At 32.4% G+C, this 17,349-nt stretch overlaps 1 protein-coding gene, 1 non-coding gene and 1 pseudogene across 2 annotated transcripts; 1 reads left to right on the forward strand and 2 right to left on the reverse strand.

The window, feature by feature from the left end:
• Positions 1-655: 655 nt before the first annotated feature.
• Positions 656-727, forward strand: TRNAD-GUC (transfer RNA aspartic acid (anticodon GUC)). Its single transcript has one exon. It is a non-coding gene; the product is annotated as a tRNA-Asp (tRNA).
• A 1,146-nt stretch (positions 728-1,873) lies between these two features.
• LOC130799835 (UDP-arabinopyranose mutase 1) lies at positions 1,874-5,311 on the reverse strand. The gene is made up of 4 exons (XM_057663087.1): positions 4,795-5,311; positions 3,474-3,724; positions 3,209-3,377; positions 1,874-2,438 (listed from the first exon to the last, which is right to left on the reverse strand). Exons 1-4 carry the CDS (start codon positions 5,116-5,118, stop codon positions 2,109-2,111), a joined length of 1,074 nt encoding a protein of 357 aa, XP_057519070.1. The 5' UTR covers positions 5,119-5,311; the 3' UTR covers positions 1,874-2,108.
• A 4,324-nt stretch (positions 5,312-9,635) lies between these two features.
• LOC130799199 (protein COBRA-like) lies at positions 9,636-15,290 on the reverse strand (annotated as a pseudogene).
• Positions 15,291-17,349: the final 2,059 nt, after the last annotated feature.

Below are 17,349 nucleotides of genomic sequence, written 5' to 3' on the forward strand. Positions count from 1 at the left end.
AATTTAAGGAAAAAAATATTATTCTTTTATCTTTGCATGCCTTTGAAAAACTTTTAAAAATTTTATCATTATACATGTTTATATCTATTTACTAAAATTAATACCAAAAACTTAATCCTTTCATATGAGGTCAGTTATATGAATTAATAGGAACATGCTCTCTATTAAGGCGCGATCTGGCTCTCTTCTATATTTTCTCTTATTTCTAAAAATACCCACTACTTAATTTACCATACCAAATTTTTTAGTCTACGTACCAAAACCAAATAAAGTTATTTGGTTGAAACGAAAGAGCATTCCTTTTGAAATAAAAAGTTGATAAAATTTAAACTTGTGATTTTTTATGACATTAACTTCTGATACCTACTCAACCAAACTAATACCTAATAATTATTGCATCGAAGCATGTTACATACAAATTTGAGATTGTATTTATAATATATATACTACATATCAAAAATATCCTAACATTCAAGAATTGGGTCTTATAGCTCATACAAAAAAACATTGTTTTAGCGACCCCACCTAAATGGAGCTGATTTTGTCAACCCAATTGAAAAAAGTTTGGAACAATAAGAGTATGAATCGTGATTGAACTTGGCAACTCCACTGTAGTTTTATTTTATATTATACTAACCATTTACTCATCACTGAGGTCGTTGTAGTATAGTGGTAAGTATTCTCGCCTGTCACGCGGGTGACCCGGGTTCGATCCCCGGCAACGGCGACTTTTTTTCATTTTTTGCAAATTGTGTAGAATTGCTGTTTGAACACTCATTCCTGCATTTTCTTTCTTCATTCCCACAAATCAAAATTAAAATAATTCAAGAACCAAAGAAAAAATTGAAGTTAAAAAGATTTCTAGTTGAGTTTCAGCCTTTTGTTGGTTCTGTTAGTCTGTTAATTGGTGTTCTTCTAGAGTTCTAGTGGATATAACTTAGATAATGAAGTTATAATGGTAAAATAAACTAGCAGGTTCTGTGGGTCTTTTAAATTGGCTGGCCTGTTTGTTTTGTTCGACACTTGCGTGAACTACTTGGACATGTCGCAATTAGACTCGTGCAATGGATCAGAAATGAACCAGGCTGAAATCAAATAATAAGAAAGGGTTATTGCAAAAAATAAAACGGGCTTATACAGGGCCCATTTCAGCCGAAAGCGAATTCAGCTGGTTTTTTGAGACTGTTTCTTTGAAAGATGTGTTTTTTATGTCCAGTCTAATAAAGCTTAACTAAAAAAATATGATAACTAATTTGTGTAGGTGCATACTAACTCGATATGGTTTTATAATACCGCAAGTAGATATTTAGAATATGTTAAATAAGGGTCCACATGATTTTAAATAGGCATTTAGCATACTCAAATAGGCAATAAGGATAGGGTCTTTTAAATGTGACAATTTACTTATGACAACAAAGCCCAATTATGACCCATTTTGACCCGGCCCATTACCTCAACATTAAACCTCGTGAATAACCTGACCTGTTATCAACCTGATTTGATAAATAACTCGTTTAAAAATAGTCCAACCCTTAATCCATTGGGTACCTGCTCCATTAAACACCTTTGGTCAGTACCTTGTTCTCAAGTCAAGCAAATCATTGAACTTTTTGATTATAATATAAATTCGAAAAGACATGATCGGATAAGATGTTCTTATCTATAACAAATTCAAATGATATAGTCCAATAATATGGCGTAGCCTGATATAGCATAACAAAATAGGCCTTCTGGGCTAAGTTAGACAAATACACTAAATAAAACTAGTCAAATTCTGGATTTGTTAATCAAACACCATAAATCAACATACCCTAATCAAGAAAATGTTAAGCAAATTGAACCAAAATGGATTTTTAAATTCTAATGAACCAAATTGAGCCAAAAGATGGTTAATGAATAAATAGAACATCTAACATATAAATCCGACAAAAATAAATAACAAATTCTCAATTCACTTGTAACAAAATATAAAAAGGATATTAAGGGGAGTTCTGAGTACAAAACTCCTAGGATATAAAATTAAATGACAATAAATACATAGCCTATATCTCTGCCTGAAATCCAATACATCGTTCGACCTTCGATTCTCAAATCACTACAAAAAGCTTTTATTTGCCATTAGCAACAGCAGCGGGAGCTCCTCCGTTAAGCTCATCCCAAGCCTCAATCCAGGTGACCATAGCATCAGCCAGCTTGATGAAGTACTCGTCTACTCCTCCGAGTTTATCCTTGACTTGTTTGGCGAGCTCAAGGTAGCACTTTTGGACCGAAGTGCAGTCCTTTGAGAGGGTTACGTTTTGGAAAAACGGGATGCATTCTTCTTGCCAGAAGATGCCCTTGTACTCTTTCTTCAGGTTCACAAATGGATTGCTTGCTTTGCTGTGGTATATGTAAGGCAGCCCGGTCTTCACTCCCAACCCCAGATGGTCGCATATCACCTATATAAACGACAAAATAAGGATAAAGCCAAAGAAGCCCCTACAGGCTGCTAGCAAGGAGGGGAGGGGGAATTAATCTTTCCTCTCGGTGGCAAGAAACGACGAACCACTGTCACATGGGTGAAACCGTAGAAGGGAATATCGTATTCGTCAACACTAGGCAACTCATGATTCTCAAAACTAATACTAACTTGAAAATTTTGTTGATGATCGTTTTTATAATACAAAATCGTTATCATGGCTAGCCCTGTAAGGGGCAAGAGGGGCTTGTGTCCCGGGCCCATCTAAAAAATTAGTAAAACAACGCTTTAATATTTAATAGTTAGGGGCCTATAATAGTATATTTAGTAATTGGGGGCCACATTCAATCTTTCGCCCCGAGCCTCTCAAATCTCAGGATCGGTCCTGAACCCGTGGTATGATTAATAGACATTACATGTCAAAATTTTAAAGATGAAAAAAGTCAAAAGTTTAAGCACAAAAAGGATAAGATGGTGTGTTTTATTGCTGTTATACATGCATTTCATCAACAGTGATTTGTTGCTTTACAACAGCAAATATGATATGGAAGACTGGGGACCATGTTTAGCCATGTTTGTCATGATATCAATATTTAAGAAAATATATTAAAAGTGAGATAAATCAATAATCAACCACCACAAACGTCTCTACACATCAAGAATTCAAACACTTGAAATTCAAAACCAGGGAACTAAAGTGACAGCAATTAGGCTCTCAAATTGACTAGTAAAGACAAGCAAATGAAATACCTTGGTGCACCAGCCAGCCCACATGTCGTCGTAACGACCAATAGGTTGGCCATCGCCCATGAGACCAAAGTACATAGCGGGTCCAATGAGCTCACGGTCAAAGGCCAAGTTCATGCCGCACATAGGGAAGAGGGTTCCCTTGGGAATGGTCAACACAGCATCAACATACCTGACCAGCAAAGTGCAGTTTAGATAGTGATAAACATCAATCGTTACAGTTCATGTAGCATTATTACTACAGTCTAACGGCCGAAAACGTTTATACCTAGTGTTCCTCTCAAGGGGCTTCACAAGTTGGGTGGGTGCATCATAATCAGGGATGTTTAACCAAAGGCCGTGAGAGACAGCAGTTTTCGCACCTTCACGCATACTGAAGGGGTATCCGCGAACGAAATCAGCACCTTCCCTGTATGGATCGTAAAGGGTATTGAAGAAAAATGGGGTTGATGGAGACAGAAGATTCTTGATATGTTGCTCAAGTGCATTGATGTCCTTCCCAGATGGATCCTTGGCTACCTACATTGTCGACAATGAGCAAGATTAGATCTAAAACATATTCAAATTCAGACCAGTTAAGACTGCAAAATAAACACATTACTGCACCCAAAAGCCGTATCAATGTCTAACGAGATCCAATCTATTATAAGGCTACAAGCTACAAGCAATCGACTAATCTTGGCAAAACCATTTCACATGGCTTTCGAGTTCTTTTTTAAAGATAAAGAGGTGTGCAACATCTAGGATCAAAACCTACTTTTTTGGAGTAAAACTAACAACATTCCTCTGGCACCCGCTTTCAAAGGGATATGGGTATGTCACCTTCCTTCAACAAGACGTAGAGTTCGGGATATTGGGTTGATGATGATGACCCTTGTCAGCGATTACAAACAGGTAGTAACTAAATAATACTGACATATAGAAGTACAGATCAAGCAAAAGTAAGAAGCAAAGCTATCTTAAAGTCAATGTCAGAACTCAGAATAGCCTTTTTAAGGATAAGAAGATCCATTAAAACAAATTGCTAGAAAAGATCAAATAATAGATCAATCATGACCATGTTTTATGTATGTGAAGTTTTTCATGTGATAGTTTGCGACCACAGGTCAATCTGACACAATGTCTTTGTTGGGGTAAGGTCAGGAACATCTGACCCCCACACTAAGGGGAAGTACTGGAATGGAATGTTGTAGATCAAATAAGAGATCAACACAATGTGCAAAGAGTAGCATAATTTTCATGGTCAAGGGGCACAAAGTATGATAATGGAAGAGTAAAAAAAAAAAGCAATCATAAGCTAAGACAAGCACAATAAGTAGATCACCTACCACAAGTCAGATCAAATGCACATTTTCAAATTTTCAAACAGTAACCCCACAGAATCTCAACAATTGAAGATCAAAAGACCATCCTAACAAAATTCAACATTACCACTTGTAAAATTCAAAAATGTATCGGTACCCAAATAAGTAATTGAAAACCCCATCAAAAACCCTAAACAGTTCAGCATAAAAATTCACATCAAAATCCAGAATCAGAAAACCCAGATGGCAAAACCACAATTAAATCGGAAAGAAAAAAAATCTTACAAAGCAATCATCATCAATGGTATAGATGTACTTCTTCTTAGAAACCATATAACCAAAACATCTGCAAGCAGAATCCTTGAAGGAAATACAAGAAGCTTTAGGACCCAAAATGCGATTGATATCATTCCTGTTGTAAAGTTCATAATCAAAACCTTCGGGAACTCTAATAGTTTTAGAAGGATCTCCATCTTGAACAATGATTAAATGGTAGGGTTGGAAAAAAGGTCTCCACATCTCAAGAAAATCAAGGTTTCTGATTGTGGGGATGACAATATCAAGCTCATCTTTGAGCAGAGGAGTAGCAGGCACTGAAGGTCCTGCCATGGCAGAGAGATGAGAGAGAAAGATGGGGTAGAGAGAGAAAGAGATCTGGTTATAGAGAGAGAGGTAGAGAGAGGGTTTGGGAGGAAAATGGGGTTTTGGGGTTCCAATTTATGGAGAGTTTTGAGATGGGGGAAGGTTCACAATTCACATGTTAAGCAGGACTTTTGTGTGGAGCATGGAATCAAACATATGTGACTTGTGATGATTTGTTGGTGTGATCACATTATAAAACACTATTGCAACTTGTTTCCAATAAATTATAATTTTGAAATAAGGTTTTGAGTTTAATAAAATCATCATAATTCATTTTCCTTTATATCTGGTAAATAGAAAAATTATAATTAAGTTTGCAAAACAAAATAAAACAGGATAAAAAATAATATGTAGTATGTAATAACTAATCAAAGAAAAAATACTCCTTCCTACTCACCTTAAGTGTCTCATTAGATACCATTCATCCGTCACTTTTAAAGTGTATTTTATTATTAATCTATAAGTTAAAACATAGTCATATATGATCTTATTTAATTCGTTTTAATATAAAGTGTATTAATATCAATTTTTTATAATTTTTAATTATACATAATTAGATATATTAAGAATTAAATAAGTGTATTTGATAGGGTGCATAAAGTCAATGAAACACATAAGATGAATAGGAAGGAGTATAAATAACAAACTTACTAATACAAACAAAATAAATAATGTAGTGTTTGGAAACAAGTATTTTATTTCAAATTATGGATTTCAATTATGAAATCACCAATGAAAAATTCGATAATGACAAGGTTTAGGTAGTCATTATCAAATTCTCAATTTAACTGCTTTAAAAACAATGGTGAAATTTGATCCAAATTCAAATTTGAAAAGTTTTGATTTGCCAAACAAAAAATCTGAGCTAATTCCAAATTTTAAAATTGTAAGCGTATGGGGTGTTTGTCTAGAGGGAATTGGGTTGAGACTTTGGGGTTGAAATTTGAGTTAATAAAAGTAGATGTTTGTTTAAGGAAAATGGACACGTTACTTTCGAGTCTCAACTCTTTATGTCCTACCTTTTAATGTCTAGAGAGTAGGAGAACATTGGGATGAGACTTGAATTTGTAAGAAAATGACACTTTTGCCATTAATGAAATGAAAGGAACAAAGATATAAGTAAGAGAAAAATTGTAAATTTGCAACTATTTTTAATTAATTTCTTTTGCATTCTAAAATTTTACTAAACAAACACAGGAGGCATTTTTTCTTAAAGTTCTATCCAATTCTCGTCTTAAATCTCAGTTATAAATTTCAAAATTCCTATTTTCATCTACCAAATATCTTTTTATTACTAAAAATATCCACGCCTATTTTAAAGGTAAAATAGAAATAAAATAGGATTCTAATATCTTACTAGTTACTACACTAAATAAATATGGACCAAAATATAATTATGATTACTATTTTCTCGCGCAAACTACATATCCAAATATAAAATGTGATTTTAGCATATCAAAAAATTTATATGCAAATCAGTTGATTTAATTTGATTTTCAATCAGTAGAAATAAAAAAACATAATAATCTTCATCACACTAACATTGATTTTCAATAAGTATATATCTCCTTCATTTTAAATTACTTATAACATAAGAAATATAGTACTATGCATTTTTCATTCTTATTAATAAAAAGTTTTTAATCTGTTAAAATATTGTCAATGATATTATTTGATTCGTCTCAATACAAATATTATTTATATCAAATTTTATAATTTGTTATTAGTACATAATTAAAGATATTAAAAATTAAATTAGTTTATTGAACTGTATGAAAAGTCAAACGTTGTAAGTAATTATAATAATATCAATTTTATAATTTTAAACTAAACTCACTCGTCCTATTGAATTTGCAATATTTTTCATTTTGGTTCATCCTACTTAATTTGTATTATTTTTATTTTTGAACAATAATCCAGCACTTTCTTTTAATCTCATTCATACATGTTAACTCTCTTTTAATTACATCTATATAATTCATTCTTTCTCTGTATTTTTACCACTTATTTAAAAATTATTCTGTTTATGTTTAATGTAAATCTAATGAACAAATGACTATATAATTAAAATTACTATAGATTGAATTAGTGCCTTCATAAAAATAAAAAAAAAACAATTAAGACAGGAAGTATAATAAATTAATGAAGGTGCTGAGTAATTGGTGGAGATATGACACGTAGTTAGGAGTATTTTGACTAATGTCACTGTCATTCTCAGTACTGGAAACTGGAGACACAGTGACGTTTCAAACACGCGATAGGCACGTGTTAAAATAGCCACTCTAGACACGGCACCTCTCTTTATTTATGTAAACCTGCAGGAGGAGCCCTGATTGGTGTAAAATTGCATATGAGGTACTCCTTTTTTTTTTTTTTTATTTATCTATTTTAGCTTTTTTTTTTTCACTTAGTAAAGAGAAATTTAAATTTTATCTTTGAAGTATATATTGAAAATAAAATATATTTATGTAAAATTTTGTTAGTTCGTCTTGATGTAAAATTTTTTGATATATAATTTTATTATTTTTTATGATGAGATATTAAGAGCCAAAATTTATTTTGAAAAGTATGCAAAAAGTAAAGTGGACAAATAAAAAGAAACTAAGAGAGTACTTAATACTTAGAAAATCTTAGTATTAAATAAAACTAATAAAATGGAGTAATAAAAAAAATAAATACAAAATTATAAAAATAATGAATCTATGACGTAATGCCACATACCAGCAATTTACAATTAATGTAAATCACAGTTATTTACCCAGTAAAGCTTCTTAATACTCCTAGTAATATCAAATTATTAATAACATCTCTTCAGTAGTAAATTCGGCAAATTCAATTTAAAACCATGCGCCGTAAAAACTGGGAACTTGTTAAATGTTACTTGCCTATTAGCCTAATTAATACCCTCTCCTTATTAATTTGAGTTATCTCACATTAAAAAAAAAAAATAATAATATGTTGTTGGTTTAAAGAATAACTTAGCTTTTACTACTGGCAAATAGTTTAGCATTACTAATTGTGCAAGAGCTAGAGTTTAATAAAATCAAATTATTTATAGACATACTCTACTTTATTTTTAAAACTAACTTATTTTTGTAATCGTTTCTACTCTATGTAGATAGCATTTTTTTTTCTTCTGTTTTCCAAAACAAATTGCTAAGCGGAATAATTTTCTCAATGAATGCACAAGGGGAATTACGTTTTATGCATTATATTAAAAAAATTCCCAATTTTTATAAGAATTTTATCAAAGTAATGCAAAAATACTGATTTTTCCAAATTACCTTCACTAAATTTTTAACACCCAATATGCAAATCAAATGGAATCACTCACAATGACCAAGTAGAATCAATTCTTTAGAAATACAAAACCACCGAATTTTTCAGTATTTTTATGTTGTTTGTGATTTTATTTTCATGAATCTATTAATTTAGCTTATTTTTGGTGGATATTATCACCTAAAATGGTTTCTCAGTTAAGGAATATATGTATTAACTTTCAATTATATACTCCTTTCTATTCATCTTAAGTGTTCCATTTACTTTATACACTCTATCCAATGCACTTATTCAATTCGTAATATATCGAGTTATGTATAATTAAAAATTATAAAAAATTGATATTAATAATCTTTACATCAAAACAAATCAAATAAGATCCCACATGATTATGTTTTAACTTATAGATTAATAATAAAATACGATTTAAAAGTGATAAATGAATAATGTCTCAAAAGTAAATGGGACACCTAAGGTGAATAGGAGGAAGTATTATTTTAAACCGGTAGATATCTAGACTCACTTGTTCCTTTTGCTTGTGGTTGTCAGTTGTCACAACAAAAATAACAGTATCAGGTCAATGATCAAAACAATAATATTGAGTAATAGATGGTTTATGAATTTATGATAAATACGTTGACTTTAATTTAGGTGGAAACCATTAAATAACATTAGAATAATAAAATATTAATGTATTTACAATGAATAATATAATACTCCCTCCGAACTAAATAATTAGTCCCATTTCCTTGGGCACGGATATTAAGGGTTGTGTGGGGTCCATTAAAAAGGTGGTAGTTGGGTATTTTTAAGTAATTGGATTAATTGTTAATAATTCCCTCCTTTTGCTTAATAAAGTAGATAGAATGAATTTTGGAGGGAAAATTGGGTTTCACATTATTTGAGACTTAATTGAAATTAATACATTTCCGAAATTTTTGTAATTAAACAACCATTAAACTACTTAATTTAAATTACAGAAAATTACATCAAATAAATTACAAAAACCGTCAAAATCATAAAATAAACTAAGTCTTCAATTCTTCCTTGATTTCTTCAACGTTTTTTGAACGGCAATTGAAAACGAGCAACCCTCTCGCCACATGCGCATGCGGATATTAAATCTTTCGTTGACTTCAGATTTATAAAAAAACAAACACGGTATGCATTTAGTGTTCAAAATTAATTAAATAACTACAAAAAATCTAAATGTTTTGATTTTGAAAAGAAGCCATCAATGACACTGGAAGAAAAATAAACTGATCAACAGAAGCCATCCATGAAACTGGAAGATTGTAACACTGATGAAAAGAAGCCAACAATGAAACTGGAAGATAAATACAGTAATGAAAAGAAGCCATCAATCCAATGAGTTGACAATTAGTAACACAGTAAAGGGAAAACAAAAAATTAAGTGGAATGGCGCCAAACTTAAAAAAAATTGCGCCCATACAACAACAAAAACCACCAAGCATCAGTAAATGTATATAAGACAGCATTAAGTGAAGATATCAACAGCTTCAATTAATTTCCACCAGCTTCAATTAAGTATATACAATGGGTAAAAAAAAAATGTAGATAATTTTACTAAGACTCAAATAATGCATGAGCTTTTAACGTCACTAAACAGTAATGGAAAGCCACAACACGGGTTCATCAATGAAATTGCGAAGAAGTACGATTTGCATAGGAGGACAATCGGAAGGATATGGAGACAGATTCGGGATAAAAAAAAAAAACGAAGTTCCAATTAATGTCAACAATAAGAAGACAGGGACCAAAGGAAGGGCATCAATCCCCTTTGATGAAAACAAATTCAAATCAATTGAAAAAGTGAAGAAGACAACTTTAAGATCACTGTCAAGGGCCATGGAAGTTAGCCACACCACAGTATCCAGTTGTAAATCAAACATACCCTGTATTTCTTCATCTTCAGAAGTTATACTTCTTCCCCAATTAAGATCCGTTTCATCAGAAGTCGTAGACGATGCAGGTAGGCGATTGTAGAAATCGAACCATGGGTTAGGAGATCCAATCGTAGGATCACTTTCTTGGGACGAAGACAAACAAGAAAGACAAGACGTTGGTGACGCTATGTTCGAAAAAACCCAGAAAAGTGAAGAAAAAACCCAGATTTAAAAAACCCCTAAAAGTATTAGGGTTTCAAAGAAGACGAAGATGGTGGAAAAAAATTGAAGATGAAGATAATAAACCATAAACCAAGGTATTCTTGGGGATGAAGATGAAGATCATTGAAGAAGAGGAAGAGTTATACAGAGGTTGAGGATGAAGATGAGAGAGAGAGGGAGAGGTAGGGATTCAGAGTAAATAGGGGAATTATAAAAGGGAGGGAATGATTAAGATGATTGATGTTGGGTTATATTGTTAATTATTTTAGGTTAGTAGGGTTTACGGGGGTAAATTCGTAATTACGTGTGTGAACTAAGGGTATTTAAGTAAAAAAAGCTAGCTAAAAATAGAAATGGGACTATTAAAAAGGTTTTGCCAAATAAGAAAATGAGACTATTTATTTGGTTCGGAGGGAGTACAAAATTCTCATTCTCCGCGCTTCACCAGGTTGGAATGGACTCTGACGCACCTAAAGACACTCGTTAGCTCGTAATGCTTTACTATGCACCAGCAAATAAGAAAGTCAGGGTAGTGATTATAGTCACGAAGGCTCGTATCACCGTTGAAGTACACTCGTCGTGGAAAAGCCCATCCATTCTCAAAAGTAAACGTTGATTTGTCCTTTTGAAATAGCAATTCGGATTGCACATTTCCGAAAGGCCCAGCTTCATTGAGAAAATCATTACAAAACTTGACTCCCCATAGCATCGCGGTATCATTTGTAATAAAATCAAATGATCAATGCGAATCTAGAAAATCAATCGGACTGTAACTTGTAAGTAGTAAGTCATTTAGTAGATTTGAAGAAATAACATGCACTTACTTAAACCATCGTAAGGAGTCAATCCTTTGTAATAGAAACTAAACGACTGCGTAAGACTATCAAAGTTGGGATGTTGCACAACGAGATTCCATTGTGTATAGTTCATTCGGTAGTTAAAATTTGTAATCGTAATAATCCTTGTATTTGACTTTGACATGCCAATGAATTCGAACAGGACACATGTGGTTAGTACACTGGATCAGAGGTACATTGCTAGATTTCGGTCCACCAGCCGAAATGGTTGAAGCTGAATACAGGTTTGTTAGCCCTGCAATTACAATCATAAACTATGTTAGTATAGGAGTGAATATGTGAGAATCTCCACAAAATTCACTTTGATGGGGTTACTTACTCGACACAACTTCCTGGTTGAGTTATGTTGTTCTGACATTCGCACAAGCAAGTAGGGCAGAATACTATAGTGTCATTGTAAAATGAGGACAGGGAAACACAACAACTAGGAGTCTTCTGAGACAAGAATTGAGAATATGTGCACGTTACGTTCCAAGTCACTCTGAAGAAGAAACATCGCGGTCATTAGAAACTCTCAAATCATTTTACCATATATCAGAGAAAATTAATTTCTTAGCGGACAATGATCCATCACTGGGAAGCATAGTTGTGAACACTAAACTTAAAGACTGGCGCAAACAGCCTGATATGACCAGGGCTGACCCTAAAACTTGAGATGCACGGGGCGAAATATTAATTATGGACCCCTAATTACCATATATACGGGTATTATAAGGCCCTAACAATTGAATATTAAAGCATTATTTTTCTATTTTTTTGGATGGGCCTGGAGCACGTGCCCCTTTTGCCCCATAATAGGGTCGGCCCAAGATATGAGTATTAATCTATCATCAATTTCATAGTATCTATGATCCTTCTTTAGGAGTGCACAATTTAGTATACTACATCAACAACAACATTCTATTATCTCAACAGCTAGTCTCGTGAGAGACCGTCTCTTTGAGAGACATATCTCAAGCCTAACCCATTAAAGATTAATACCTACTTACCGTATTCTTAATGCCTACTTACATTATCTTTAATGCTTACTTACCATATCCTTAATGTCTACTTTCAATATTTTAAATGTCTACTTACATCATTCTTAATGCCTACTTATAATATTTTAAGAAATATATAATGAGCCGGTCCAATTAGAGATGGTCTCTCATAGAGACCATCTTTCACAAGAATTTGTGTTATCTTAATGCCACTAAGTGGCTCCCACTTAAGGTAGCATGGGTTTAAAGAGTCGGATGCACGCAACTTGACCCTAGTTAGTGATAAGAAAAGAATTTTTTCTGTTAGACCCTTGATAGCAAACATTATTTGCACCTTCACGAAAACAAGTGTGCATATCCATTCTAAGATTGTAATATGATGCCGACACCCAGCATCCAAAATGACTAACGTTTATAAAGCAAGCCACTTGCTCAAAGCTTGAGTGGTTCTCCGCTTATCAGGCGTCTTATACTGGGTTGGCCTCACAATCTTTGCAGGTCCACAAGTATATCCAGGCACTGGTGCCGTCTAGGTGAAATTCCTTGGCAGCTTAACCGTCTTATTACTCGTTCCCGCTTGGCCTACACTAACTTAAAAAGAGCTAACAGCATTGCCGGGGTCTTGAACCCAAGAAGCTAATCTAGGAAAATTTAGATAGAATAGTATATTAATTTATTTGGAGAGAAAGATAAGTAAATATGTAAAATGACGATCTTTTTCATTGCCCAGAAAATTGTTTACATCAATAAGTATTTATAGTGATTAATTTGGTTACAACTTACAAGCTTGCTATAATATGTTAGATATTTTATTTTTTAATTGTTTAGTTTAAATACTTTTATGTTTAATATTTTTAAAATTCTAGATTTTTCTAGATTATTTTAATAGCTAACACCCGTTCGCAGCAGCAATTAGTGAATTGCTGGTTATAAGGGGTGCCAGGAACTAAGTCTACCACAGTTGGATCCCTGTTACAACAGTGTGGAATGTTCCCTTTGAATTTCGAACAATCCCTTGCTCTGTGGTTTGCCCACCAAACATGCTCCATATAACGTCCTTTTTGGCCCATTTCCACCCTAAAGTCCACCTGGGCGCTTGAATGTAGCGGTACTGCTGGAAGTTGAACATAGAGACAATAGCCTACAAGCACCAAAATGAAATGATCTCACTAAAGGAAAAAAGGTGAGCTCAAGAATAGTTTCAAACTACAAATATGCAGTCAAGTGTCACAAATTCCCTCTGCCCAATATTATTTGCATAATCTGATAAAATGCAAAGAACTTAAAAGAAAAAGAAAGTAATTAACTTTCTTGATTTTCCCATTGACCATAACCATTTCTTCAAAGGGTTGGAATATCAATAGATTATAGATTAAAGCTTCTTACTAATGTACCATGAAAATAAATATCACCTTTGTTCCACCAAATTTTGTTCCTAGACATTAGGTAGGCAAACCAAGAAAAATGAGACAAAAACAAAAATTGCAGGATAGTGGAAGAAATGGGTGGATGAGATGAAAAGGTAAATAAAATGTATTGATGAAAATTAAAGAAAGAATGTGATTGATATTTCATAATAAAATTAAAATTTTGTAAATTTAGTGAGACATCTAAAAAGAAAAGTGGGATAAATTTCGTAAGACCGAGGGAGTAATTGTTACCGACAACCTTTTTAAGAGGTTCGAATTGAAAGTCGTAAAGAACGTTCCAACATCAAGAAAAGGAAAAGCAAGTGAAACAAACAATATGACAAGATTTATAATCAAACTGTTCTACTCTAATTATTCTTTATATTCACAAAATCTATTGTTATCCATTACCACATAAAATTGTAGCATGTGGTGGTAATGAAACATTTTACTGAAAATATGCTTGAGAGTGAGACATCTACTACCATGATAACAACTTTAACACATTTTATGAAAATTAAACTAAAACTCACTCCACTATCACCATTTTAATATCAATAACCAAACGCCTTGGTAGTAGCATAAATCAAAAGTTACTATTCATGGCACAATCATCTTGGTTGTTAATCAAAAATGACACATTTGAAATATGGGTATGGCAACATTGTCGACCCTATAAGGGTGCAAGAGGAGCCTGTGTTCGGGGTCCATTTAAAAAATTTGAAAAATGACACTTTGATATTTAATGGTTAGGGGCCTATAATAATATATATTTAACTATTAGAAACTTATAATTAATAATTTGCCTCAGGCCTCTCAATTCTCAAAGTCGACCTAAAATTGGCACAAGAACAAAGTGAAGTAGACAAGAGAATACGGGGGCAACATCAGCAATACTTACAACATATCCATCTGGGTCCAATTCATAACATCCCATTTGATAGTGATATTAAAAGAATACTATAAGGATTTTAGATTACAACAACAAGAATACCATAAGATCTCAGCTTTATTTAACAAATTCAAATTAAAAGATCAAAGAAACAATGAAACTTCCTTTAATTATTCTTTTTATTAGCTAATTCAATAAAATTATAATACTGTCACCCTCTAATATCCAAATTAAGCCAAAAGAATTTAATATTTTATCACTTTGTACTAACTTACTAAACGAACATTCCAAACCAAGTTAGCAACAGCTAAAATTCTAAATAAACATGCAACAAAAAAACAACACAACAACAATATACCAAAATGTTAATCACAAAAATTGGTATCCGCTAACTGCTATTTGATCCAATATATTAATTTTTATTTTCTAGTGTTTGAATATACTTTAATACACGTCACTAAAATAATAGGTTATAGACTTACATATAATGCTTGATGGGTAATCTTACACACGAGTGGACCCTGATTATGTCACGGCTTAACATCTACCATCTCAATTTGTGTACCTCTATCCACTTTTGGCTTATAGGTCATCTTTGGTCTTCTCGACCCTCTTCTAAGTTTTAAGTCTCCAAGTTCTAATTTTTTATCTTTCTCTGCGCTAATATACCATCTAAGACTGACAAAAACTATCAAATTTAACTAAAATTGAGAAGCTGATTGAATATTAAGAACAAATGCAGCAAAAAGAATTGGTCTTTCCTCCAATTTCAACCATTAGAAACAACAATATTTGGAAAAATCATGATTCCAAATCGATATGTTGAAAATTAAATCAAATTATATAAACAAAAAAAGTAAAGAAATGAACAAGATAAATGAGGTGGGTAATTACCAGTTGATGTAGGAAATGAAGAGGAAAGGAAGAATACAAAGAAAATGAAGAAGCTTCTAAGTTTAGTAATGGAAGTGCAAGTAAAGTGAGTTGATAAAAGACTCCAATTTTAATACTCTTTTCTTCGCCTCAAGATGTGAGAGATATGGAGGAGAAAATGAGGGTTTTATGGAGGGAAGCCGAAACATTCCGAGTTCAGTCGAATTCAAAACGAATTTTAAAATATACAATAATTAATATGGACATAAGATCTCATATTTCAATCGATCAAAAACACTTGACCCAAAATCAACCTGATGATCTGAATGGTCAAAATCGACTTGATGATCCGAATGAATATCAGGTAACTACGAGATTTTCACATCTTTTGTAATCTGTTTTTTATTTTGCTCTGATAAAAAAGGTCTTATCATTTCTTAATTTATGTGCAATATACAATTGTGATAATTTCTTAATGACAGGATGAAATATTCCTTTCGTCACACTAAATTTACCTATAAGCATTCGTAGGTAAAATCAAAAAAAGTAAAACAAGAATAAATAGCGTGGGTAAAAGAAGAAATATATAGATGAGATGATAAACAAATAAATTAAGTGTGTAAATGAGAATTAAAAAGAAAGATGGAGAAAATTTTGTGGGGTTGAGAGTACTAGATTAATTATACTCTAATTATAAAGAATGTTTGTTTGTTTATCATTGTTGTTTTATTTGATTTTTTGTATTATTTATTAATCTCTTTCAAATTGTATTTTATTTTTAATTTATAAGTTAAAACATAATCATTATGAAATCTTGTTTGATTTGTTAGGATAGTAACTTTTATTAATAATGCACAATTTAAGATAGTCAAGTGAATTTGAAGGATTATGAGTACTCTCATTTAAGAAGGTCTCATCTTAAAGATAATTTTAAATTGAATTAAATTGTTCAATTAAACTAATTATATGCTACTCTTATAAGAGACCGTCTATCGACGAGAAGATTTCAAACAAGGAGTTTATATGTCAATAATATGTACTATATAATGGGTCATTTAACCCATATATGAAATACGTCTCTCTTTGAGAGACTATTACTGTTGTGCGACAGCGAAAGCAAAAATCGAAAACAATAATGAAACAATAAAGATTCAAACAAACAATAAAGAAATCATACCGAGAAATTAACGTGGTTCACTATCAACGTGATAGCTACATTTATCGGCACCGAGAATAAACTTTTCACTATAAACCGGGAGATTACAAGATGAACACGAGAAACCACAACAATGGCTCTCCAAGCTTTTTCTCTCTTAGTTTTCCTCACTTTGTGTTTTGCATTGCATCCTGTTCTAATTCTAATTACATAGGGCCTTTATATAGTATATCTCATAATAAAAAGAAATTAGAGTTAAGAAAATACAAAAAACTGTCAAATACTAAGAGTAACCGGCCAAAAACGTGCCAAAAAACCGCCAATACGCGAGCCGTGTAAAACTACGTGAGCCGCGAAACTGAGACAGAACCTACTCCGCCCCCCGCGGAGTTCACTCTGTTGGAGTCACCACATCTCAGCAATTACATAAAACAATTAGTTTTTTTTCTAACAAACACATTTTATTGTCTTGTGTTATTTATTTTTTAAAAAAAAACATGCCGACACTCACAAAGGCAAAAAATGCTTAAACAGTTACACAAATTAACTTTTGACAAAATCACAAAAGTTTCACAAATGAGACAATTTTTTTACATTGAAACCCTGAGGAAGTAAATAAGTTG

This window comes from Amaranthus tricolor, chromosome 14 (genome assembly GCF_026212465.1).
Source record: "Amaranthus tricolor cultivar Red isolate AtriRed21 chromosome 14, ASM2621246v1, whole genome shotgun sequence".
Taxonomy (NCBI): Eukaryota; Viridiplantae; Streptophyta; class Magnoliopsida; order Caryophyllales; family Amaranthaceae; genus Amaranthus; species Amaranthus tricolor.

Excerpts from the sequence above, each read along its gene's own strand:
- LOC130799835 (XM_057663087.1), bottom strand. The coding sequence starts at position 5,118 with ATGGCAGGACCTTCAGTGCCTGCTACTCCTCTGCTCAAAGATGAGCTT. Across the intron at positions 3,725-4,794 it reads CCATTGATGATGATTGCTTT|GTAGCCAAGGATCCATCTGG; the intron begins GTAAGATTTTTT and ends TCGACAATGTAG. Across the intron at positions 3,378-3,473 it reads CCCCTTGAGAGGAACACTAG|GTATGTTGATGCTGTGTTGA; the intron begins GTATAAACGTTT and ends TTTGCTGGTCAG.